The 26,629-nt window shown below is 49.2% G+C and overlaps 1 protein-coding gene across 13 annotated transcripts in view; it reads right to left on the bottom strand.

Annotated features, from left to right (window-relative positions):
• The window catches only part of MTMR3 (myotubularin related protein 3), a 74,637-nt gene continuing 48,008 nt past the window's right edge, over window positions 1–26,629 (bottom strand). For 5 of the 13 annotated variants that reach the window (XM_042023408.1, XM_042023432.1, XM_042023417.1 and 2 more), the window contains 15 exons: window positions 25,547–25,643; window positions 24,618–24,731; window positions 18,609–18,814; window positions 18,293–18,424; window positions 16,313–16,424; window positions 15,369–15,564; window positions 13,676–13,861; window positions 12,101–12,271; window positions 9,714–9,859; window positions 7,668–9,060; window positions 5,934–6,044; window positions 5,601–5,689; window positions 4,675–4,761; window positions 4,403–4,429; window positions 1–2,173 (listed from right to left, as the gene is read on the bottom strand). In XM_042023408.1, the coding sequence (XP_041879342.1) occupies window positions 2,002–2,173; window positions 4,403–4,429; window positions 4,675–4,761; window positions 5,601–5,689; window positions 5,934–6,044; window positions 7,668–9,060; window positions 9,714–9,859; window positions 12,101–12,271; window positions 13,676–13,861; window positions 15,369–15,564; window positions 16,313–16,424; window positions 18,293–18,424; window positions 18,609–18,814; window positions 24,618–24,731; window positions 25,547–25,643 (3,239 nt within the window). In that variant the 3' untranslated portion in view covers window positions 1–2,001. Of the gene's footprint in view, window positions 2,174–4,402; window positions 4,430–4,674; window positions 4,762–4,945; window positions 5,210–5,600; window positions 5,690–5,933; window positions 6,045–7,667; window positions 9,061–9,713; window positions 9,860–12,100; window positions 12,272–13,675; window positions 13,862–15,368; window positions 15,565–16,312; window positions 16,425–18,292; window positions 18,425–18,608; window positions 18,815–24,617; window positions 24,732–25,546; window positions 25,644–26,629 lie in introns of those variants that run through there. The other 8 variants (XM_042023386.1, XM_042023393.1, XM_042023400.1 and 5 more) reach the window with 8 other exon arrangements.

Raw genomic sequence — 26,629 nt, 5'->3', positions numbered from 1 at the left:
TAAACTTTATTCACTTTTATTTATATATTTAACAATTCTAAAGTATTTACTTCTTGCTTTTGACAAAAATGAAAAATATAGGAGCACTTTACTCTCTTGCGGAGAGAAGGGTTATTTCTGTACACAGCTACGGAGAGACGGCTTCCTCCTTTACATACAAAGAAAAATAATATTAATAAAAAAAGTGCTTCATCGATCCAAAAAAGCCTAAAGAGCTGCAAGCTTTTATTCACACTGTACATCCCAGCCCCGGCCCGGAGCGGACCCTCTTGGCACGTGCGGAGGCTCCGGCTGATTCTGCATCACAAAGCCACACAAGGCTGGGGTGTCCCCCCACGCCGGCCCTGCCACCTCCCCCTCGCCACCCCCGGGAAGAGCCGGACGTTCCCTCGTCCTGCTCCGTGCGGAACAGCGACGCCTGTGCCTCTCTTCCAGCCCCCGCTGCTGGGTTAGGAACAGATCCTAAACATGCCTTAGCTTTTCCCTCACTGTCTCTTTCTCTAAACCTGTGCCAGGGAGATCCCAAGATGCTCCGTCCGTTCCCAGACCCCTTTCCCACAAGGACGCAGCCTCCTCCTTCCTGGACATTCACACCAGCACACAGATCCCGGCAGGGTGGGAAGGGCACAGTCCAACCATCCCAGTGCTTCTCCTCAAACCCACTGGGCTCTGCCAGATGGTTTCTCCACCGGACCCTCCCTTTGGATGATGTGATTGTGGCATTCCAGGGAAGGGAAATGCTCTTTTCCCAAGGTTTCTTGGATTTTGAGCTGTTGTATCTAGAACTCTGAAATACTCCAGCAGGATTCTTGGGAACACCATAGAGAATTTGGGATTTTGCCTAGGGAATGCACGGTGAGCAGGATCTACTCTTCCTCCTTGCCAGATTGCACTAAGCAGGATCTATGGGAAGGGAATGGGATGAGCACCTACCAGTCAGTTACAAACGGATATTCGGGAGTTTCACCCTTCAGTGAGGTGACTGATTGGGACAGAAGGAGGAAGGGGAATCCATGATGTATTTTGGATTGTTTTAAGCTCCTCAGGCAGTTTTTTCCTATCTGGAGTACACTGAACACAGCCTGGGAAAGGAGGAACATCCCAGGGGGGTGCCCAGCACCAGTGCACTCCGCACGGGCCGAGCCCGGCGACACCGGCGGGTCCCGGCCGCCTTCTGTCGGTTTGGATCATCCAATAAAGTGCGAGTGACCAGCCAGGACCTGAGAGCAACACTCTGCTCCCAGAGGGAATCTCACACGGATGGGGCAAGGACAAGGCAAAGGTCTGCTCCTGTCCTAGCTGGATTGAATCCTGGCAAGGCCCGGTGTGACGCCTGGCTCAGCTCTCACCAACAGCATTCCTGAGCCAGCGTTCCAGGTGTTCCTGCTCCGAGGGCTCAGACCTCACGGATTGTGCGTGCAGGTACAGAGCCACCAGCACAGGAATCTGACTGAGACACCCTCGGGCCCACTGTGAGAACAGAGAGGGAACGGGTCTCTGGGGAAGGAGATTCCCACCTCTTCTAGCAGCAACAGGTTCCCAAACAGCAGTTTTGGGTTTGGAATAACAGGAGTGATTGAAAGCACTGGAGGCTGCAGCTATTCAGGCTCTGCACTCCGGCCAGCCCAGCTCCCTCTGCTCCCTGCTCCCCCGAATCCTCGGCCTGCAGCGGTTCCGCAGCGGGACAGATAAATACCCACGGGATCCTGGTGCTGGCACCAGCCCCCTCCCCACCTCCACGCCCCTCCCGCAAACAAACAGATAGATTATTATATACACACACACGCACGCGCGGGGACACGGACACACAGACAGGACAGGCAGGAAAGGGGAAGAGCCGGACAAGGAGAATCCCACGATCCAGCGGCACATCCTCGAGGTCTGTCCCGCCCCACGCCCCGAGCTCCACGCGCAGCCTCCCAGCCTCGGCCCCCTGGGAACCCGCGTGTCCGTGGGGAAGGGTCGGCTCGGCTGCTCCCCCGCCGCTCCCAGGCCAGGAATTCAGTTGGATGTGGCAGTGATGGGCTTGTCCAGTTCGAGGTCCAGGCTGGAGCTGCCGGGGTGGAGGCTGCTGTAGCAGGATTTGCAGACTCTGCTGGGCTCGAAAAGCTGCTGGCTGGGAACGGGCACCTTCTGGTTACAGCAACTGGAGCAGAACACGTTGCCACAATTCCTTGCATCAGGAACAGAGGAGAAATGGAAAAGAAAAGATTAGAAGGAGTTTGACAAAGTCTTCTGAGCTGTAAAATGAGATATTCCCAGTGCTGGGATGGGGGAGATGCTGGTACCTCCCTATGGACCAGGGCATGGGCAGGGACAGCTCCAACGTCTGCAGTGCTCCCTCGTATGGATGGAGCAGAGATCCAGGGAATGGACACAGGAAGGAGCATGGAGCCAGGGACAGTGTGGGATTGCAGGTCATTAAATGCCTCTGTTCAGCACTGCCCTGAGCCAGGCTGCACAGGCCGTGCCCTCTGTCACAGTGAGCTCTCTGCCATTCACCATGGAATGGCTTGGGTGGGAAGGGACCTTAAAGCCCATCCAGCACCACCCCTGCCATGGGCAGGGACACTTTCCATTATCCCAGGGTGCTCCAAGCCCCACCCAACCTGGCCTTGGACACTGCCAGGCTGGATGTGCTGCAGAGGAGCTCCAGCACAATGCCAATGCCACCCTGGGGCACGGGGCTGAGGGGCTGAAGCAGAGCCACCACGGGCCCTTCCTGAGCGAGGATGTGGGGAATGTGGGGAACATCGGGAATGGGAGCTCTGGCCCTGCTCACGCAGCTCATCCAGCCCCGGGTCACAGGATGGATGTGGCAGTGCTGGGAGCAGGCCGGACTCTTGCTCCCAGGCTCTGCTCAGAGCTGGAAAGGTTTAAACATGGAAATATCAAAGCCCTCTGTTGCTGCCATCCTCCCACTGCCCCCATGGCCCCACACTCCTGCATCCAGGAAACTGAGCCAAGGAGGAGCATGCAAAGCCCGGCGTGGGCACGCAGGTGTTCCATGCACAGGTGGGCACTCGTGGCATTCCTGGCACTGGCGGAGCCACACCGGCACATGCACCTCGTTACAACTCAGAGTCATTAACCGCCTCCTGCAGCCCCCCCCAAAACGTGTGAGCCCTGTGTGCCCTGTCCTCCAAACTCATCAATTCCTACAAGGAGCTGGGAGCAGCACTCCAAGGACCTGGGTTTTTCCATGTCCATTAACTCTTTGGCACCAGGATTGTGATCATTGTTCTGCACTGGAGATTTGCTGCTGCTGCCAAGAGGCTGCCAGGGAATTCTGCTGACACCCAGCAGCTCTGATTAATCCTTCCTAGCCAAGAAAGGAGATTTCCAGCTGCTGGTCACTGACGGGGAGAGAGGCAGCAGAGAAATCCCATTTCCCACTTCAGTGGGCTCATTTCCTCAGTTCCACACTGCGGCTCTGGGCCTCGGAGCCAGAACCCCGGCATGGGAAGGCTGACAGGGACCAGCCTCTCTGCAGAGGTTCTGAGACTGGAGGACCCTGCTGGAAACCTGCAGGAGTGGGAACAGCCTCGGGAGGTGCCACACAGCCCCCCACAGCCCCATCTCGCTGCTCAAGGAATGATTATCCCAGAGCAGCTCACTGATGGATGTGGGGAAAACCAACCCGAGGGATTAAAACAAGGATCTCTTTGTTGGAGCTCACCATTCCTAACATATGCTCGGGGTTTGTGTTGTTTTATCCTAGATAATGGTGCTCTGACACCGCTTTGGAAAGCTCTGGACAGCTCATCCTTCTATCCCGGTGGTCCCTGCTTTGCTTCAGACATTAAAAAGAGACATTAAAAAACAGGCTGGAAAAGGGATGTTGCTCATTTGAGGAAGGGGGGCTGAAAGTCATGCTCCCCACGCCTCCTCCTCATCCCAAATCTCAGATGTTAATCCAGTTTTGGTGATCCTGACCCTCCACCAGCTCTGTGGCACCTGTTCCAGCCACGGGATTTTCAGTCCTTCTAAAACAAGTGGTGGGTTTTTGCCAACACCCCGAACAGCAATACTGGAAGTGTTTGATAACACGTGGCCCTCTCCCAAAAATATGGGGAAAAAAGGGAAATGATCAAAAATAAATGCATAAAACTTGCAGGACAGTCTCCTGTCAGTGAGCAGTACACACATGGACTGACAGTGAGTGTTAGTTTGAGCCACATCCCCGTTAAGCTCCCAAAAGCCAAGTCCTAAAAGCCTTTCTGTGAGGATAGAGGCCTGCTCACACGGATCCAACCCCCAACAGCTCGTGCTGACCACCCCCAGCTTAGTTCTGGTGATTTCCAGGCAAGTGAGAAACAGAGGGAGAAGAGCTGAGTTAGTTGGGAGAAGTCACCCAGGAGAGGCAGACGGACAATGGACAGAGGCTGCTGGAAATGCTCACCAGAGCTGATCAACTCGGTCAGTGTCCCTGCAGGGAGGGAGAGAGAGCTCAGGGAACAGGCACAGGGAGCAAACACCAGCAACCAAGGAAGCTGGAAGGTTTTACCCTGCTCAAGGCCTTACACTGTGGGGTTCAACTCATTCCCACTCCCAGGGGAGGGGTGTGAATGTTTACTATGGAGATACTCATGGTGTTGGTCTCACCAACAGCTGGGTCACTGCACATGTGGAAGCTGAAGGAGTAAAGATCCAACAGAGAGATTTGAGCCAGACCTGAAAACCTGAGTCCATTTTAACTCCTCGTGGGGCTGGGGGTGATCTGTATGTATCCAGGCTCTGGGAGCTGTTCCAAGCCCAGCCCTGGGGATACAAATTTGCACAAAGACAGTGGGCATGGTAAAAAAAAATAAATTCAGATTCTCTTGCTTCTTCCCTGGGTTTGGTTAACTTTACAAGACTAAATGGAGCAAAATATAAACCAGACACAAACCCAAAACGATGTTCATAACTCTTTGCAACTTCAAAAAGCAGCAGAGCATCAAAATGTGGTAACTGAGATTTATTTAAATGACAGTTCCTGTAATAGTTTTTGCATGTTCAGAAACCAGGAATAGGAATTTATTTGAAACGGAACTGGAAACTGGAGATTCTGTGGCTTTAACTCGAGCATATTGAGCCAAGTGGTCTCTGCCTCCTGCTCTTCATCAAGCCCCTGCTGCTGCCTGAGCTGCTGCAGCCTCTGTGGCAATAGGTCTGGCAAAGAATAATCCAGAAAACCTTGATCTAACACAGGTGTTCTGTTCAGATTCTGTAGGAGCAAGTTAATGAAAAGGGGAGAATGGTTAGAGAAGGAAAGGAGCAGGTTCACAACCAGCAGTGGGAAGAAGATGCTATTCCTGTATTTCATGTAACTCATATACTGAATTTCTGAATGCTAGCAGGACAAAGCTCTGTTTTATATAAATCTGCCTCTAAATCCAGTTTGAGGAAAGAAAGGTGGGATCTGTTTGGGCTGGAGTGGAGCCAACACCAAATGTGGCTTTTAACTATCTCCCTGCATGAACTGAACGGAGCAGCAGGAACTGCTCTGCTCCCTCGGCAGCTCCAACAGCCATCCCTGAGACAGGAGCTGTGTCCCAGGAAAGCCCTGTGGTGTGCAGGGAACGGGAGCAGTGTCCCAGCTCCCCCCTCCCAGTTACCTGCAGTGGTGTTTCCGACTGGCGAGCCAGAAGGCGCTGTCGCAGCCGTAGCAGTGCGCGGCCAGGTGATCCGGGAGCCACCGCGTCACCTGTGGGGACGGCCACCGGCATCAGGGACAGGGCAGTGCCAGCACTCCTCACCTGAGCCCCCTCCCCAGCTCCCAGAGGTTGTGCAGCAGAGGGCTCATAGGCACAGGTACTGGTATGTCAAGTGTCAGACCAGTGGAACACAAGGAAGAGACTTCCCAAGAAGTGGCACACGACCAAAGGCTGGAGGATAATTTGAATTAGGATTATCCCAGAGTGAGCAATTTACAGGGATTTAGTCTGTACCTCTGTATCCTGTTTATCCACCTGTTCCCAGCTGGCTTCAGAGAAAATCTCTGTGCTGCAGCGAGACAAGCAGTTCTGATCCAGATTGCTTTCCGAGTCAGGAATAGACGTCTGTTGGCAAACAAACACAGCTGAACGGAACCCCCCAGATCCCTGTTCCACACAAATAAAACCCAGAAACCCCAACAGGGCAGGGCTGGACCCTCTGGTGATGAGATGATGCGAGGCAGAGTGGATTTAGAATCCAGTTTCTGCTGCAAAGCTCTGGGTGATTAACCAAAACCTGCTCCCTGTGGCTCCAATTCCAGGGTCCTTATTCCTTTCCAAGGGTGTTTCACTTTCAAAACTATAATTAGTAATACAGATATCCTTTTGTTGGCAAAGATTTGGGAAAACACAAGCCAAATTGCATATGGGAAACTCAGAATTAGAGCCATGTATATTCTATATATAGGTTTTGGGGAATAATGCTTCCTTAATATAGTCTATCCAGGTAGAGGTGGATTTTAACTCAATTAAAACTCAGCCAGCCCTTAAAATATATCAAAATAGCAAGAAATCTTGAGTTCATGTATTTTTGTGCCTGAGGAATGGCAGTCCTGGAGTTCCAGACAAAAACCTGCAACTCCCAAGAGGCACAAGGTAGAGATCAGGTCCTTAAAACCAGGGAATTTTCTGGAGGCACTGCCAGCCCTACACTGCAGCTTCCGAAGGCCCTTAAAAAAATGGGAGCAGAATCCATTAAGCCAAAGCACCCAATTTCTCCAAGGAATTCAAGCTTTTAGCAGTGACACTGAGCCCAATGAGCACCTTGTGCTGCATCTCCAATGGGAAGAGCCAAGAAGGCTCCAAGGATTTTTCACAACAAACGTACCTGGGACTATCCAGCACCTCTGCCACTTCTAAACAGTGAATTCAACAAACAGAAGTTGGGAACCTCCTATAAATATTTTTTTTTTCCCAATTTTGCAGGCATATAAACCATGTAGGAAAAGGAATTTCTGATGGGTGTTGCAACAGCCTCAGAAATTACAGGCAAGTGCTCAAACCCACAGGAAAGCACAATTCTCTACAAAAGTCTCTACTTTTACAACTTTAAACACTTCCAAATAAAATCACAAATGGTTTAAAAGCTCCCTTAGAATTCTTAATTTGTTGAGAGAAAAAGCCTTGTTGAAATACAGCTGCCACAAAAGCTCAGGTAATTTGTTCCAGTTAATTTAGAATTCCAGAAATTTATTCCAGTCAGTGAGCCTGGAGCACCTGAAAAGGATGGGGTGACCCTGATGGGTTTGAGCTCCCAGAGCTGCCACTGCAGCTGGAACCTGCAGAGAACTAAGGGATCATCCTATGCTGCTGTCCCAAAAATGGCACAGGAAAATATCTTTGCCCTACATGAAGACAGCAGTAAACCAAGAGTTTGGTTGGTTTTACTGAGGTTTGGTAAACCAGGGGTTTGGTTGGTTTTACTGAGGCCAGGGAAGGTGTTTAGGTACGGCCAGGCAAGTGTGAGCTGCTGTGCAACACCCATCCCAAAATAAACCTTTCTGCTTAAACTGAAGTCCAGTGACAGTATCAATCATCAATATCTGCCAGTATCAGGTACTCAGGCAGTGTTTGCCCTCCTCAGGATGACCTGGAGAGGTCTGTAAGAGCCCAAAAGTCACGCCCTGAGCCGTGAGGCAGGAGCTGAGGGCAGGGTGAGCTCAGCTCGGCCCGGTGACGCTCACTCACCACTTCGTCGCCGTAGTTGCCGTTGAGCCGCAGGGAGCTGTTGAGGAGCTGGCTCTCCAGGCGGCTCTTCAGCTCCTGCACCTGCTTCTTGAGGGTCTCCACCTCCTGCTGATGGCCCGTCTCGATCTGGCGCAGGCGCTGCTGGATGACGTCGCTGTAGACGGGCATCCCGTCGTCGTCCAGGTGGCTGCGGGCCGGCTGGTCCGGGCTGCCGGCCGGCTGCTTCCCGAGCTGGCTGAACATCCATTTCTGGTGCAAGTTCCTCAGGTGGAGCTGGGCAGAGCTGCAGCTGGCCATGGACATCTGCCGGCTCAGCGAGGCCTTGATCCGCCCATCCTCGCCGTTGACGCAGTGTCCGTTGGTGGCGGGGAATTTCGGGGCCGTGAATCCCGCGGGTTTCTCTGCCAGTTTGTTCTCCGGCTCCAGCTCCCCGTTACACACCACCTCATCTTTGCGGTCTGCTAGAGGCAAGGCACAAGGGGAAGGCATCGGGAGGTGTGTGGCGTTGCTACTAGAAGTCCTATGCATTCTTGATCCCAGTTTTTGGAGCTCTATCATGCACTCCCCCTCCGGCCTGTTCTCCAGAGTTCGGGACAGCTCGTCAGCGCTGTTGTCGAAGGGGTGAGGTCTGTGGCACGGAGCCCTGGGCGTGAGCTCGGGCTTTGCTTCAGTCTCCGTTACGGTTTCCGTGGAGCTCTCGATGTTGGATGTCCTCGCCTCCGGCAGGGCTGTCAGAGGGAAGGCCAGGCCGGCCTGGGCCGTGCCGTACGGGCTCTCCACTTCCTCGCCTTTCCCAACGCCTTCTTCCTCCGGGTTGTTTGGAGCATCTCTGTTTCCGGAGCCCTCAGCAGGAACAGCCTGCACTCCTCTTCCCAGAGGTGCCTTCTGGAGAGTGCTGCTGGGGTCGCTGTGCTCATCCTGTTGTCCTTTGAGCTCCGAAGCACCACGTGAGGCCGGGTGTGGGGTGGGTGTGGGATTGTTCATTACGATACCTGTATCCGCCTCGGCCTTTTCCCCACACAGATTGTCAGCTCTCTTCTCCTTATCCAGGCCAACCTCATCCCCTTTCCCTGCTGCCTCCAGGCCACCCCTCAAGTGCTCCTCCAGCCCAACATCATCTTTAGTGGCCTCCTGCAGAATGTTCTCCATCTGTCCCTCTGCCACCCCGGCTGCCACAGAGAGCTCTGCCCCCACGGGGGCCCTGCCCTGCCTGCCCAGCCCGTCCCCCTCAAAGGGGTCGTCCCCAGGGGGGCCCAGGCTGCTGAGCTCCAGGGAGCGGCGGTGCTCCTGCCACTTCTCGTTGAGGCTGGGGTCGCTGCTCCGGCGGTTGGTTGTAGGCACGCTGCTGTCACAGGCTGTCGTCAGATTGTCGAAGGATCTTGTCTTTGGTAACCTGCAGGGGGACAAACAATCCCACTCCCAAGTCAGAGGATGTTTTCATAAACATTGAGCTACTGTGATTTAAAACCAGCCCCTTGATTAGGACAGTAACAATCTGCCAGCTAAAGGACTTGTGGGAAGTATTATCCAGGAGCACATTCCAACCATCTGCAGTGCAGAGCTGCTTCAGTACTTCCTTTGTTTGCCATCAGGAAAATACGTTCAACCAGACTTCAAACATTCCCAGATTAATCCCTTTACCAGCAAGCCCCAATGCTTACAGCCCGGTCACACCTCCTAATTAACATGTGCTCATTGTACAAAAAGCAAAGAAATGGTTATGCAACACTGAAAAGGAACTCAAATTCAAGATAACCAATGAAAGCTAATATCCCACAAGGATAGAAGGAATTCTCTGTGGCTATGGGACACCCAGACCTTAACTTTATTTGCCCAGCTTCTCTCTGCCACGCTGTCAGCCCTGAAACGTGACAGCTTCCAAACCCACCCCGCAGACAGGCTGTGCTTGGGCAGCTCAGTCCCACAGTCCCACCAATACACCCAGGAGAAATCCTGCCCTCCCACCCAAGCATTTTCCTTCCATATCCCCCGATATTCTCTGTTGATCTTACTTCACAGGACGGGATTTCTGGGCTCTAGGCTCACCTGCCCAGAGGCTGCTCTTCGGGGCTAGAGCCTGGCACAGGGTACGGGGCACAGGTGTCGTCAGCGGGCGTGGAGGGGGAGGAGCAGGGCAGGTAAACAGCGCTCCAGAGCATCAAGTTCCGCACATGGCACACGGGATACAGCACCTGGCAGGGGAGCACACGGGAAGGGTCAGCTGCTGGCTCCCAGCAGAAGTTCAGCTTTGAGGGTGGCAGTTCACTGGGCAGGTCTCAGCTGGGACATGTCAAGCCCACACCAAGGGCCGGTGACAGCATTTCATCAGCCACACTCGGGGCTAGAGTGACCTTTTCTGTCAGAGGCAGAACAATGCTGGCCTTCAGCTCCTCCTGAATGAACTCCTGCAGTGAGCTCTCTGTGATTCTACACCTTCACAACTCATGGAATCCAGTGGCTCGTTGTGAGTGCTGAGGTTCCCTTGGGTGTTGTGTTACCCCGTGCCAGAGGGAGCTGCACTCATCCATGGACCCCAATCCACCAGAGCCCACCCTGGCTCCAGCAGAGGCACTCACGGGTACATACTGAGTACATGCAGAAGTTCTTTGAAGAGACAGCTTGCTCTTAAAAGGGATTCCTTCATTGTGGAATGTCATTTCTGTTTTACTTTAAAAACACCTGGGCTCGCTCTAGCAATTCCACTCTTTTCCAAGCAACTTTCCCATGGAAAAGCAGGCAATGGCAGAGGAACAGTCTGCTCCACCAGACAGGCACTGCCCAGGCTCCCCAGGGAATGGTCACAGCCCCGAGGCTACCAGAGCTTCAGGAGCGTTTGGGTACCACTGTCAGGCACAGAGTAGGATTTTGGAGTGTCTGTGCAGGGCCAGGGGTTGGACTGGATGATCCCTGTGGGTCCCTTGGACTAGATGATCCCTGTGGGTCCCTTCCTAAATGAGGGTATTTGGTGATTGTCTGAACACCCTGCTCCCCTGGCACTGAGCAGGGCAAGGGCTGAGGGGTGGCTGCTGCTCTTAACTCGTGCTGTGTAAGAGATGTGGCTGCACCAGAGGCATCTTTTAAAGCCTGAAATAAAACCACAAGCAGATGAACCCAAGACAGGAAATTACCCAAACTCCCACGTGCAGAAGGAGTGTCCTTGTGAGTATTTCCTGAGAACAGGGGCCAAGTGGGATAGAGCACAGAAGGGCAGCCCAAGGACAGACCTGTCCACACAGCCACTGTGAGAGCCCTCTCTATGCTTTCCTGGCATTTTCAGGGAAATTTAGATCCATCCATAGCTTTAAGATCCCCCTAGGCTGTGTCTGCTCTGCCTCACACACTCTCCTCACAAGTGTCAGGTGGGAAGGCTCCAAGGGCTCGTTGCAGTGAGAGCCCAGAGCCAGGGCACAAACAGCCAAGAAGGGCTCAGGGAGTAGAAAATCCACCTTTTTACAACCACTGCGGGCACAAAACTCCTTCCTACTTAGCCAGGGTTTAAATTTGCTCTAAGAAACAACTGCAAGCCACATCTGTCATGTGCACAGCCACTGCACAGTCCTTACAGTTCAGTTTATGACATCTGATACTTCCATAAATAAAAAGGGTTTAAATATTTATACAAGGCCATGCAATCCTAACCATGATGTCATTTGGTGTTTGCTGTCTTGCCTGTGCTCTGCACCCCTGAATCCCTCACATGACCTTGTATCAAACACACAACTGAGCCCACTCCCAGAACCTTCAGGGAGCTCCTACCATGAAGGAGCCAAACTAAAAACCTGAAGGTATCAAGAGAAACAAAGATACACTAAATAATATGAGCCACTTTCTCTGTTTAGATTTAAGATGAATTTAAACACAGTGTCTAGGTTTGCAGGCAATTTTGTGTCACTCCTCTGACACAGCTAGTTCTCCAGAGAGGTCTATTTATCAAACACTGAAATGTTTTCTGTTACAAAAAAATAAAATATTTAGTCCCAGAAAGCACATTTCCAGCACAGAGAAATTTCTGAGGCAGCATTTGACATTCCTCAAATATCAGCAAAATTAACCCAACACTTCAAACATCAGCCTGAGCTGGGTGTTTTAAGGTGAATGTCAGGGAGAGCTGAGCTGGTCTGGAATCACCTTTCTGTCCATGGTGACAGTTCAGAGAAACACACAAGGGTTTGGGCTGGAAGGGACCCCAAAGCTCATCCAGTGCCACCCCTGCCATGGGCAGAGACACCTTCCACTATCCCAGGTTGCTCCAAGCCCCGTCCAACCTGGCCTTGGACACCTCCAGGGATGGGGCAGCCACCACCTCAGCTGTGGTTGAACCCCAGGTCACCATGTCCCACTGCTGGGGTGTTTCTCAAGGGACCCCCCTTTTGGGGGATGCTGTTTAGGGGAGACCCCAGGACTCTCCCACAGGAAGGGGTTGGGATACATACAGATTCCGATTGGGAGGAGTAGAGCAGGTTTTTGAAGGCTTTGTTTGCTGCCCGCAGCAAAGACCAGACGGAGCAGGTCCGTTCCTGAGTGTGTTTCTCTCCTCTCTCTTTCGCATTGTTGCACAGGAATGTTCCAAAGAGGCAGGAGTAGGTGTGCTGCACCAACTTCACCTGCACAGAGCCACACACACACACACAGTGTCAGCTGGCACAAGGGATCAGCCTCACCCTCCCTGCCCAGGGCCAAACCCCTCGCCAGGGCTGCCACACCAATCCACAGCATTTTTCGCATATTTCCTTACAAACCAATTGCAAAGGAATGCAAGGGGAGCGGAATCTTCTAAAATCATAATGGAAGAAATTCAGGAAAAATGTAACATAGAAAGACAAAATATTTGTTCCTGATCAAGTCATGTTGATACAAACTCATTGCCCTGCAGGCCCGGCAAAGCAGAATCATCATTCCTCTGCTACAAAACATTCATGCAGCACAGAAATGCTGCTCATTAATCACTCCATGCTGTGGGCCCAGCCTAACAAATGCCAGCTTAACTTTAGGCATATCAATGACTTCCTTGGGATTATTCAGATGTTTAAATGAAGACAAGTACTTCACTACTGTGATAAATTAGGGGTTCACTCTACAAAGGCCAGCACATCACGGGTATGTTCTCTCCCAGCCCATGGAGATTAGCAGTGTGCTGTGAAGCCAGTTACTACCTGTTGTATCTCATTTCACAACTGAGCTACTCGGGGACTGTACATGGACTCAGTTACATGGCTGAGCTGGCAAGTGGTAATTCCAGCCAGCCACAATCACAGGAATGTGCCTTAAATCTCTTAGTGGATCAGACACTTCATAAAAACTTCTGCTCTTCAGATTACTGGTCCTGCAGCCCATGACTGCCGCTTCCCCAGAGATCTGAGAACTGACTTGGACCATCTTGGGTGAATTCCTAATAGGAATGCTGTCTGCTTCCAAAGAAGGTAAGCACAGCTCCTATACCCTACACATTTTCAGCAAAGAAACTGAAAAAAAATGAATGGAGCAGGTTGTTTTTAGAGGAGGAGTATCCAAGTCAAAACAAGATCAAAGCATGAGGGAGTTTGCATTGGCTGTGGGAAGGATTTTTTCAGGCTGTGTGGATGTTTTACACCTCTTAGGTGAGACTATTCAATTCACATCATCTATGTCTTTTAAAGTCTAAAACAAGTCCTTGAGGGTCCTGCTTTTAAGAGTGAACAGACCCCGTGGGTTACACAAGTGCTTCTGTCCACTGCATCCTGGCAGCTTTCCTGTTCCCTTCATCAGGTGAAAGCATATATAGAATATACTCATATATATATATACATATATATAAAATAATGGAATGGTTTGGCTGGGAAGGGACTTCAAAGCCCATCTCAACCCACCCCTGCCATGGGCAGGGACACCTTCCACTATCCCAGGTTGTTCCAACCCCCATCCAACCTGGCCTTGGACACAGAATGTCACAGAAAGATGGGAAAATCCCCACCCTGGGCTTTCCAGCAGTGTTTAACAGCAGTCTATAAAGCAGCAATCTCTCAACTCACAAGGAATGCTTCGTTAAACTCGAAGGAGCAGGGGAACTGCCTCTGGAGCTGATGGACACAGTCCAGCCACTGCAGAAACACTGGGCAGCGCTCATTGAGGTCATCTGAATTCTCCCCGTGGCCGCAGCGATCTGCAAACTTGTGGCCAAAATCCAGCCACTCCGTCTCCACTAGTACCTGGAAACCCTGCAGGAAGGAGAGGACAGATGAAGAATTCCTGTTTTTCTTTGGTTCAGTTTTCTGAGATGGTCTGAGACTTGTGGGAATGGCTGTGTCCTCTCTCCTATTTCCCCTCAGCACTGGGCTCATTACTTCTCTTTACTGCTTTCCCTCATGCCTCTGTGCTCTGCAATGAAATTAGGACAGATATGGAATCCCAAACGACATGAACGGGAAAGGGAATCAGTGACTGGCAGGGAGCATCCTGATATGAGCCCTATCTCACCCAGGCAGTGACAAGTAGGAACTTCATCTTGCCAAAGCTTCTGGATCATGGTGTCCAATAGCTGGACAAGTCATATGAAAACTTTCCTTGAAAATGATGGTCAGATCCATCTGTCAGGAAAGAAAATCATCCATCCACAACAGGACATCCAAGCTCAGGGAGAGCAGGTGCTTGTCTGTGTGTACACCAGTCACAAAGTTGATTAAAGGTTCACTTGAGTGATTTTTCATGAAAAGGGCAAAGAACACTCCCAAACAGTGCCTGGGTGAGCAGCTGAATGTCACACTGTCTCTCGCAGGACCTGAAATCCATCACGGGGCAGGAAGGTTTTGGTTCTTAGTGGAAAGAAAAATTGTAGAGAATGTTTATTGAGTCAAAGGCTGTGATTAGAGCCAAAATAATGGCTGTGATTAAAGCCAAAATAATGGCTGGCAGCTGAAAAGCTTTAAATCTGACAGTGCTGAAAATTCATTTTCCTCAATGTTTCTGATCCTGGTACAGACAGCTACAGTTTATGGTTTGCTCTGGGTGACAGGGAAGCCCCAGGGTGTGCACAGCACAACTCTGCTCTCCAAGCAGGAAGGACAGCACCCTTTGGAGGACCAGGAGCAGATCCTGTGCCCAGGCCAGAGCAGCACGTTTTGCCTGATGGATGCCAGCTTCTAGAATCCACGTGGAAAAGGATCCAGGAAGTTTTCACACTTCCATACAAAAGGCAGTTCCAGCCTCTGGTCCTTGTGTGTGTGAGGCTTTAAGCAGCAGCTCACAGCAGCGTTCAGACACAGAATTCTGTTCTGGACAACAAAGGCATCTTGCCCGTGGGCTGGCAGATGAAGCCCAGCCAGCACACATCCCACGGTGCTGAGGTGATGGAAGGGGGGAAAATGAGGAGAAATGTAAGTGACAGAGAGCAATGAAAATGTGAAACTGGAAAACCATGCAGTCGGGAAATCCAGCAAAGAGGAAGGCTGAGAAGCTGCAGGGGTGCAGCAGAAGCTGCAATTGCAGCACTTTGTACTCCATATTCCTAAACTTAATACAGGGAAGCACAGACTGTGACCGTGCAGCTGCAGCAGAGGGAATGTGAGCTACTCCTGAGTTACAGAGGCACCTACACCTGTGTGTAACTGCAGACTGTGGGTGATAAACTCCTGCCAGCTTCAGTGCCTTTGCCAGCGGAGAAACCTGAAATCATTCACAGACAGGCTCACTCCAAAGACCCCAACCACTCCCAGCTGCTTTACCCACCTCTGTGGTCCTGTAGTAGGGGTCCAGCAGGAGCTTGGCCAGGGCCACGATCTGGGGGGTGCGGTCCCAGCCGTCGGAGCAGTGAACCAGCACCGGCCGCTGGTCCCGGTCCACGGCGTGCACCACGAGCAGCGCGGATTTCAGGAGCACTGACAGGTGCTGCAGCCACTTGGTGCTCTCCAGAGCTGACAGCCAACTAGAGGGAAACCAGGCAAGACAGTTTTTGCTCTTTTAAAATGCTTTCAGGTTTGGATGTCTGAGTTTATCATGGCAAAGCTCCTGTTTTAATAAGCTGTGAGTGTCACCCTGGAGTATTTTTCAGTTGTGTCTTGTTAGCGCTTTCCAAGAGGTGGAAGCAGCAAAGCCATGTAGCCAACCCAAGGAACTGCCATTCTCTGGGATGAGCTGAAGGTTTGGATGTACTTTGAAACCATGGAAGGCTTTAGCAGCAAATGCAGGGAAGTGGGAGGGAAAACAGGACTGGGATAACTACAGCAAGGACCCAAGCTCAGAAGCTCCCCAGGTGATGGGCTGTTACATGGTAGTTACCCCACACCACTGGACGGGTATGAAATATCATGAAATATCCTGAAATGACACTATAAAGGAGTGAAGTACGTGGAACACCACCAGAATTTTCCAAATGAGAGCCAACGGTGAGGATTAAAGAGCTGGGAATAGCAGATCAGTCTAAGTGCTCAGAAGCCCACCAGAAGAAACAACATTCTGGTATCAATATTCAAGGTTACGCTCTAATTTCAGAACTAATCTTCTAGGTTCACTTCAATCAGAATAAACCAATGACTTCCACAAAAATGGAAAAACATAGCTTAGCATTATTACCAAGGGAAAATCCACTGAATTTCAATTTCCAGATCATCAGCAGAAGAATGTGGCTGCAGAAACATGGAACCAAAGGCCCAAACCCCCAAACTTCCACTTACTTTCCTGGGTCTGGCATTTGTGTGCAGAGCAGACGCAGCGACTGGAAGCTCTTGCGGATGGAATGGATGTTTGCCATCCCCATGAACACTACTTCACAGTTTGGGTAATATTCTGCAGGGAAAGAGCAAGAGGGAAGAAAGTAACAACTGCCTTGCTAAAAGGAGATTTTTCATAAAAACAAACCCCTGTTGCTGTGGGCAGATGAAATAATTTGTTTACGAAGATTCCCTAAGTCCTCAGAGCTCACTGGGTATTCCAGACATGATTCCACAGCCCAGCAAAACAGGAAGCATTTAGCAAAGTCCTGCTGTATTTATTTCAAATGTTTCACTTCAGGTTACAAAAAGCAGAGTGCAAACCTATGGGAATAGGGATATTGCTGTGCTCCAGGTGCCAGAATGTTTGTAAAAAAACTGAGATGTAAAAGGACAATAGATGTGAAACACAAGTAATAGTTAAGTGGTAATTTAAGGATGTAAGTTATACAGATTACAGATTCCTTTTCCTAAGCATTCAAAAAGGCCAAAAGGTTGCTCCATCCACTGCTTTCTTCTGAGGGGAATGGTATGAGGAGGGATCACACATATGAGAAATCCTGGGAGCTCAGGAAAGCAGAAGATACATGGAATTACTTTGGATGTGCTCAAGCAACACTGGAGGCCTGGAAAGACCTAAAGAGGGCCAGAAAATACCCATTGAGTAGCTTTTCCTGGATTTAGTCTTCCCTCTGCTGTGATGCTTCAGTCTGCACAAGAATGAGCACACAATAACTAAAACGACCATTTCTACTGGAGAAAAATAATCCGGATTCACAATCTGGGATACTGAGTGCTTGCACAAGAAAATTCAGGAGTCTCTGATGTTTTGTATCGTTCCATTTCCCAACTCTTTATCAGCCCAACAAATGCTGGGCCAAACACAACGAGAGACTGTAACTCCAGGAGCAGCCTCAGACAGTATCAGACAACTTCAGAGTTGTTTGTATTTTTACTGTATTATATCTAAAATAAAGCACAGCATAAATGAGCTGGTTTTATACAGAGAATGAAGCAAACCTGGCAACACCTGCAGAAAACTTGGCAGCAAAAAGCAGTACAGGTTTCATTGAAGGTGACAAGCTGCTTGAAAACCTTCTCCACAGAATTAAAGAACCAATATACAGGAAGAAAATCAAACTTCCTGTATACTCTGCTTTTGTGTTTTGAAATTTTATTCTCTGATGAAGAATGAATTAGCAGTTTTGAGGCAAATGGAAACTTCCTTTTTTTTTACTGGTGGTTACAAATCAAAATGCAGCTACTGCAGCAAAGATCAAAACAAAAATAAATGGTCAAAAGAGCTTTCGTTATCTTATCTCCAGTTTTTCTGTCTGGGATTTTTTTCCAGTTTCTCCACCCATGGAATTTTTACAGGCTGCATTCATACCCAACAGTGACCATAAATAATACCTTGTTTATAAAACCACCAATTCACAAGTGCCAAAGAACACAGAAAGTGGTGTTGCAACTGTATTACACATGCAAGGTGAGGCAGGATTGCAGCTGCTATGATATAAATACTGAAAAATGCTTCAGCTTTAGGAAAATTGCTGAGAAGTTGTATTTTGCACAACCATTCTAGAGTGTTTTTCTCCTCTGCAGTCAGTGGGTTTTACAAGTTCAGGGGTTTTAGACATGAGCACACCGGACACCTTTGTCTCTCTCTAGTTTATACATCTGACTCAGCAAGGGAAAGCTCTTCAGCAGATTCCACAGGGTTCAGCATTTGCTGAGCACTGTTGCCAGCTGGGTTAATGGCCTGAGAACAGACTAATTAACAGCTAAACCTGCCCTTTGAAGGGCTGGGTGCGGGCTGCCATGATCCAGAACGTTCAGACCGATGAGCAGTGTACAGGCAGTACTGAAGGGTGTCAGGGCAATTACATCTGAGCAAATCCCTTTGACTGATTTACTGGAAAACCGAGGAGGAATGTTGCTCACCTGGGCACTCACAGCCACCCCCCTTGGCTCTGTTGGCCACGGCTGCTGCGTAAGATCGCGCGTCCAGGATCAAAAGCTTCTGTGGCTGGATTGCCAAACTCTCTGCTCCTGAGGCATTGGAGATGGAGGAGTCTGGGGAGGAGGAAATGGGTGAAGAGCTCAGAGGATCCTTCTGACATTGGTTACAGCATGATTCACTCAGTCCCACAACGAGAACTGGGACTAAATACAACAGATTCAATCTGTTACAGCACCGGAGATTTCACTTGTACATAAAGCTCTGCCCTCTACAGAAAAGCAACGGTGACAGCCTTACCGAATTCTACATCAGAGAGGTCCCCTCCGTTGGAGAAATCTCTGGAACAATTCCCATTCATTAACTTGTTACTGTTGGACCTGGAGTCTGAGGCACAGGCTTTGGCTACGGACTGGACCAGGTGCTCATCGTCGGCGTTCCTCCAGCCCCACCAGCTCACCTCGGGCTGGCCGCAGCGGGAGATCACTGCCCCATTGCTCTGGTGCCTGCAAACAGAGGGAATACAGAGTTTACAGTCAGGATAAAGAGCACAGAAGGCACAAAAATTACAGTGGTGTGCTCCAGAAGCTTCACTCCCACCAGGAACCATCGTTCAGCAGTTATCCCCAAGCTGGGTTCCAGCTTCCCTTCAGAATGATGGCTGTGACTGCAGTCACTGACAGGTGAAAGTCAAAGCAAGGTCAGGAAGAGAAAGCAAAGCATCTTCTTGCTCAGTATTGTGGCCTGTTAGCCAGTGAAAGCTGGGGAGTGTTTTGGAACAGCAGATGAGGCATGAGAGAGGAATTCAACATGGATGAGGGAAAACTGAAAACACCCTAACCTGGACATGGCTCTCATCTCCCAGGAGGTGACATTCAAAAAGAATTTTATTTTACATGTCTAGGGAATCAGTAGTTATTTCCTTAAATCTGACCTGGCTTCTTGTACTACACATAAAGAACAGATCTGGAATAATTAAAACTTATTGAACCATTGCAAACACACTCAAAAAGATTTGAGGAGTCTTCCCTATAATCTGTTATAAAAAGAGGACTGAAATGTATTATCACAGTAATTCCACTCACTGCCTTTGTGCTGGCACATCCCCCTGCTGCCACCAGCTCTGTGACTCCCCAGTGACCGAAGTGTTTGCAGCTGGCAGAACAACCTTTTCCCTGACCTTGCCCAGCAGCACCCTGAATTCAGGGAGCTCAGCCCTGGAGGAAGGAGGTCCAGCTGCAGGTACAGAGAGCTGCAGGTGGAGAGGCCAGAGCAGCACAGACAGAACTTCTGGAGCATCTCAAAATGTTTAATCCCTGCCTCATGTCCCAGCTGAAATATCCCAGCACTCATCCACACTGCTCTTCACTATTTAAGTCAAAGAACCATAGAACAGTTTGGGTTACGAGGGATCTCGAAGCTCATCTCATTCCACCGTTCCTGCCATGGGCAGGGACACCTCCCACTGTCCCAGGCTGCCCCAAGCCCCAATGTCCAGCCTGGCCTTGGGCACTGCCAGGGATCCAGGGGCAGCCACAGCTGCTCTGGGCACCCTGTGCCAGGGCCTGCCCACCCTCCCAGGGAACAATTCCTTCCCAATCTCCCATCCAGCCCTGCCCTCTGGCACTGGGAAGCCATTCCCTGTGTCCTGTCCCTCCATGCCTTGTCCCCAGTCCCTCTCCAGCTCTCCTGGAGCCCCTTCAGGCCCTGCAAGGGGCTCTGAGCTCTCCCTGGAGCCTTCTCCTCTCCAGGTGAGCACCTCCAGCTCTCCCAGCCTGGCTCCAGAGCAGAGGGGCTCCAGCCCTTGGAGCAGCTCCGTGGCCTCCTCTGGACTCCTCCAGCAGCTCCAGGTGCTTCCTGTGCTGGACCCCAGGGCTGGGGCAGCTCTGCAGGTGGGGTCTCACCTGAGCAGGGCAGGAGGGCAGAATTCCCCCCTCCCCTGCTGCCCACACTGTTGGATGAGCCCAGCACCCAGGTGGATTTCTGGGAATAGCAGCTTTTCAAGCACAGGTGCCTCCAGGCAATGCTGTCCTCACCCAGGAATCCCACCTGAACCCTGCATTTCCAAAGCATGCACATGCCAATTACAGTTCCTGTACGTTATGATGCAGGAAAAGATTTTAGAACCTTCCTGCAAACAAACCACCCACCTGAGCTTCAGGGCAGCCAGGAGCTGTTCAACTCCCTCTAATCAGGGAACCCAGAGTGCTGAGGGTCAGCTTAACCTTTAAGCAAATCTTAACAGTCTCAGCCCTGAACAGGAAGCCAGCCCACCCAAAGCAGCCAATGTTGACTTTTTGGCTCTGAGCACTCTGATGGATGTTTCTGGAGGTGTGACAGGCTGGTTTGTGCTGTACTGTCAGAGCTGTCACCCCCGGGTGCTGCGCGGCACCTCCTCCGCAGCGTCCCCGCGGGCACCGCGTGGGCGCCGCCGCCTCCTGCTCCTCATCCAACAGCAACACAGGGACGTGGCTCCATGGTGCAGAGCCTTCAAGTGATCAAACAGGCTGGGATACGCAGTTTGAAGTATTTTTCATAGCTCTTTTATAATTGTTTCATATAAAAAGCCTTCAGTTAGAGGAAGCACTGACACGCTGCGTTAAGCGAGGCGAAGGAAAAGCGATGCGAAGCCACAGCTCTTACACCAGGTGCCAGCCGACTGCAGGCACAGGGAAATGGATTTCTGCTGGAATTAATAGCCTTCCACAAACAGCTCTACCTATAGCAAATTAGTTCAGGAAAAAATACATGCCAATCACTGAAAGGCCACCTAGTTCCCCGCTACGCTTGCACAAATAAAAGAAAATAAAACATCATTATACGTGTAAGAAATCTATTTTGAACAGAGCAGCTCATTTATTTTTCCATATGTTCTCCCAGATTTCATGACTACCTGCTGCAGAATAATTTTCATAGGTTCATAAAGAGTTATATTTTCATCTCCAGGTCCTTGCCTTGCATTGTACCACAAATAATGAAGACACATTAGGCCAGGAGATGAGCTCGTTGGTGGCTGTGCAGCCCCACCAGTGCCCTGCACAAATCTGCCATGTTCAGAGGTACCAGAAATCAGCACGCAATTCTATTTAGGGGCATACTGGAGGGCTGAGGAATCCCACTCATTCCAACTGGACTGGCCACAGGCATAAAGAACAGCCAGTGAGATGCTGAGGTCCCCAGGGACAGAGCTGGGATAAGAGGGCATCACTCAGAGCTCAGGAACAAAACAAACCAAAACGATTCAAAAAACTTAAAGCAAAACCTCAATGGAAAATTCCCTAGAGACAAAAAAACTTGCATCCCCCTGAAGAAAGCAAGAGTAAATCAGCATTAGGTAACTCTAAAGCCCTTTACAAGCTGTTGTAGAGCTGCAGGATGCACGTACACCTCTGCACAGGCTTCATCCTCCCCGTGTTCAAACCACCTCGGAGTACAATAAATCCCCCAAGTAACCACAGAGCAAAGAGGACTAAGGAAGGGTGAATTGCTCCCTGTACTGCATTTCTGAACTACCAGCACCTGTAATGGAAACCCCACGGCTGCAGTTCAGGGATGTAACTCAGAAGCAGGAACAGAATTTCCGTGTGCCACGGGATCCCGGTGCCTGGGTGGGTGCTCACCCTCAGCAGTGCAAGGCTAAAGGACACTTCCACACAGAGAACTTCCAGGGAGGCTCTCATGATGCTGTTTCCACAAGGTAGGAAGGGCTCTCTATTGTCCTCCCAAAAAATCCTAAGAGCCTTCTCCATGACATTGATTTTCTGGAGCCAGATTTATCTACATAAATTATTGTTCCCAGAGAGGTTGAGGCTGTGGCTGCCCCTGGATCCCTGGAGGTGTCCAAGGCCAGGCTGGACAGGGCTTGGAGCAGCGTGGGATAGTGGAAGGTGTCCCTGCCCATGGCAGGAGGGTGGAATGAGATGAGCTGTAAGCTCTCTTCCAACCCAATCTGTTTCAGTGACTCTATGAAATATGTGAAAAGGTTTAAAAAATTGGAAACAGAAAGAAAAACTGCAGGGTCTGGGTGTGAGATTTCTCTAGGAATTCGATCACTGAATGCAAGCAAGGCTCCTGCCAGTCCAATCTCCGTGGAGCATTCCTGGAGCTTGTCTCCAAATCAGCCTGCTTGGCTTTTCAGCCTTGACTGCTTCACAGGGACAGTGAATTTGCCAGTGTCTCTCTGGTCTCTGTCCCAACGTTCTGTATCTGAGACAAGTGATTGGACTAATTTAAAAAAAATCCTGATTGCTTTTATTTCCCCTCAAGTAAAGAGAAAAGAGGTTTAGTAATGTGATCAATAATGAAACTAAAATCGTTAAGTCCCAAAATAATTTCAATGGATGAAAAATGTTGAAAAAGCTCTTGCCCTTACTCCTCCAAAAGTAAGAAAAAAAGCTGGGTTTATGGCTATATACATACATATATATAAATATATATGGAATTCCAATCATAGAATCATGGAATGATATGGGTGGGAAAGTACCTTAAAACTCATCCTGTTCCAGCCTCTGCCACAGGCAGGGACACCTCCCCCTAGAGCAGAATGCTCCAAGCCCAGTCCAACCTAGAAATCCTCCTCCCCTCACTGCTGTGAGCTCTATTAGAGCCCAGACTGATGAACTGGATGTCTTGAAAAAGCTATTACTAAATGTCAAGATAAGGACAAAAAAAAGAAATCAAAAAAGAGAAACACTTTTCTCTCGCTGATTTGAAGCTCAGCAATGAAACCCCACATGTGATTTACCACCCAGAGCCTCAGCAGAACTGCAGAAAATTGAACATGGGGACAGAACAATTTCCATCTCTGTGGTCTTTTGACTTTTCAATTGCTCTTCTATAAATCCCTGGAATGCAAGGTGTTCCCAGGAATGAGAACAAAGTGCTTTCCTTCTGTGCAGTGATGACAGGAGAGGGAATGCTGCCCTGGGGAAGTGTTTGAAGGTGAGGTGTCCCCTAATGATGTGACAACTGCAGAAAAGGCCCAAAAGCTGAACCCAAACCCACACATAAATCACACATTTCTCCTTTATACATAAATATAATCTATATACACACATTTAGTACTGTAATAATAAGATACACAGGTTTTTTAAAGTCAGCAGATGCTGGAAAGCATTTCTCCCCTTCCCAGAGCTAAGCAGAGGAGGGAACAACTCCTTCACCATTCCAAAAGAGACCACACTAAACCCCTTGGTTGTTTGGGAGGAAAAGGAGGAAAGACAGGAGGATTTAAAGATAATTTGCTGCCATGAGCCAATTTGTTCTGCTTTCACAGAACAAGAACCCTTAAGCTCAGCAAACAGTGTTTTGTGGCCTACAGCTCTCCTGCCCTTGGCTCCTCTGACCCAGGCTAAGGATTTGTCAACTTTCCTGCTCTCTGTGTTCACAGGGAATGGGTGCTGAGGCTTAGGGAATATCAGATTCATTATCTTTTTAATCCCTTTGTCATCTGATGTTTTAAAAAGATTTTAAAGATTTATGGGAGGATAACCACCCCAGGGAAGGGGCCACGGGATTAAGTGACAGGTTTATAGGATCCTGGAATGGTTTGGGTGGGAACAGACCTTAAAGCTCATCTCATTCCATCCCCTGCCACAAAGAGGGACACCTTCCACTAAATGGGGTTGCTCCAAGGCCTGTCCAACCTGGCCTTGGACACTTCCAGGCATGGGGCAGCCACAGAATATCCACAGAATCCAGAATATTTGAAAAAACAGATGCTGAAATAGATTTTCCACTGAAGAAGCTGCCAAAACCCAGTATCTCAGACAAGCAGTTTTATTATGAAGAATTGCTGGACTCAATCTAAGGAAGGGTCTGTGTAACAAAAACTATCTAAAATATGGAGATAGAGCTAAACTGTACATTAATTTTTACTTTGAGTTTTAGATCTCCTTCAAGTAATTTTGGTATTTGTCCTTGTTTATACTGCAGTCTGAGAATTAGCCAGATGAGTCAGGGAAAAGCTGAAAGAGTACCCAGCCAGGGGGGCCATTCATCAGTTCTCCACTGATGTCTTCACCTTCCATTTTTTCATTTTCATATTAAAAAAATTTAAAAATCAATCTTAACTGGGGTGACTGCCCTAGGAATGATTTGCAGGAGATGTAAATGCTGAGTGCTCCTCCAGTGTGCGTTTGGAATTCTAAATACAACCCATTATTCCCACTCGGAGCGCACGTGGAGCGTCTGCCTTAGCCAGAGCAGCCTGAGCACCTCCCAAAATTCCCAGTTTTGACTTATTCCAGCTTTTCTCTGTCAGGACTGCCTGTTTCCAGCCTGGTGAAGGCTGTTGCAGCTGCTCCTCACCTGTACACCACGGCAGGGATGCGCTTCCAGGAGCGGAAGCTGGCCACGCTCTCCAGCTCCTTATCCGTGATCCAGGCGGGAACGATGATCTCCTGGGGGTAACTGCCACACAGCCTGTGGGGAAAGGGAGCAAAGTCAGGGATAGGGAGCAGCTCCAGATCCCCCAGAGAGCACAAAGCAGCTGTGGAGGAACCTGATGCCCCTTTTGCCAATTCCTGCTTCCCTGGATGTTAATAAACTCCCCCTTCTCCAGCATTAAATACGGAGGGATGGCTCTTTCTCCTTCCCTCCTCTTCCAGAGGCCAAGGCAGAGATTCCTCCTGCAGGGACACCAACCACCAGCTGTGAGTCATTATCCTGCCCAGGCAGAGCACTGACACTGCTCCATCACAAAGTGTTCCAGCTGGGTTTGCTCTGAGCAGGACCAGGGATCAGCCAGAACACCCCGTCCCCCCTGCTGTAGGTCACAGAGCACCTTCCCCTGCTCCAGAGCCTAAAGAGGACTTTGTCTGCACTTTGAGTACCTCAGAAAGGGTTTTCTCTTACTTATTCATCCACAAATTTAACTCTTCCAAACGTGTTTGGTTTTGGTTTTTTTTTTTAAATACATGTCTTTGTAGTAAGTTAGAGAGCAAGACACTATAAAAAAATATTTTAAAAAGTTCAAACTCCATTCTTTGCTCACTTAAGATCTCCCTTAGAATGCTTATTCTCTAAGAAGCCACATCAAAATCTGGTATTTCCAAGCCTAAAAAACCGTAGCAGCTAATAAAACATTGAGAAATTAAGAGCACATTTTTTCTATAAACCAACAAAAAAATCCTAATTCTGATTGTCCCTTCTTTGGAACTGCAGAAGTTGAAAAAAGTTTCAGTAATTGAGTGTTTTGAGATGCAATTTGGCTGTGGAGGAGCAGCCCCATCACTCACTTGTACTTCTCATTGATGTTGGAAATCCTCCAGGCATTGTTCATATCAAACCCCATCCGCTCCACTTCGTTCTTAAACCTGGAAGTTACATGTTCTCCTGGGGATCCAGAGCAGAGGGAGAAAATGAATGGGAAATAAGGAATTAAGATTCCTGCTTTGCAAAACAGAGAAAACCAGCACATCCCTCAGTCCAACCCCACCACCTGCATTTCACAGCCTCATTTTGACAATTGCATCGATGGCTCTCTCTGGCCAACTCTCCAGAAATGCCAGAGTCCAACAAGGAGTTTTTCCCTGAAATTACCAACTTCTGGAAATTCGTATTAAAAAGAACAATGCTGCAGACCAGAACCAAGGACATCAACAAAGGAACTGAGATCCATCAGCAATCCAAGTGGGATGGTCAGAAGTTCAGAAGAATTTGGTATCAATAAGAAGAATGTGAAGCTCTGGTGAAAGGGGAAGACCTGGAATGTGCCCTGGAACGTGGACAATCCATTGAATATGCATTTCCAGCTCCAGCTTTCCTGTATGGCTGGAGGCAGGTCCTGTCATTTATCCTGCATCTCAGTTTTCCATCGTAAATTGGACATTATTCCTCCATGAGTCATGTGCAGATAGGAAAGTAAAATGCATAAATGATTGTTTGACACATAGATCAGTCACAAGAGCCTCACAAATTCCTGGATTAATACATTAAAGGAAGTGCAATGAGCCCCATTTATTTCCTAGACACTTTCTTTTAAAGTCTCAAAATACAATTGAAAAATATACAGTGGCAATAAAGGATAAGAAGACAGAAAGTCTGGAAAATGAGACAAAATTTCCAAGTTTCCAGGGCTAAGAGAAGTGCTAAATTTAATGAGCATGTGAGCAGCACTAGATAAGTGATTCTGAAAGTCCATCCATTGCTTGTCTCTTTAAATTACTGTATCATTAAATCCTGAGGCAGAGCAGCACCCAAGGGGGGAAAAAATCTGTTGAAAAATTAATGCTTTAAGTATTACATCTTTCCATTAAATATTTTAGAAAACCCTTAAAGTCTTTCAATCCCCCAGCTATCTGTAGATACACATTTAACTC

This window comes from Corvus kubaryi, unplaced genomic scaffold (genome assembly GCF_017639235.1).
Source record: "Corvus kubaryi isolate FWS band 111438036 unplaced genomic scaffold, C.kubaryi_AGA036_p1.0 127, whole genome shotgun sequence".
NCBI lineage: Eukaryota > Metazoa > Chordata > Aves > Passeriformes > Corvidae > Corvus > Corvus kubaryi.
The sequence above is the reverse complement of the archived record's forward strand: the minus strand, read 5'-3'. Positions and strand labels throughout refer to the sequence as shown.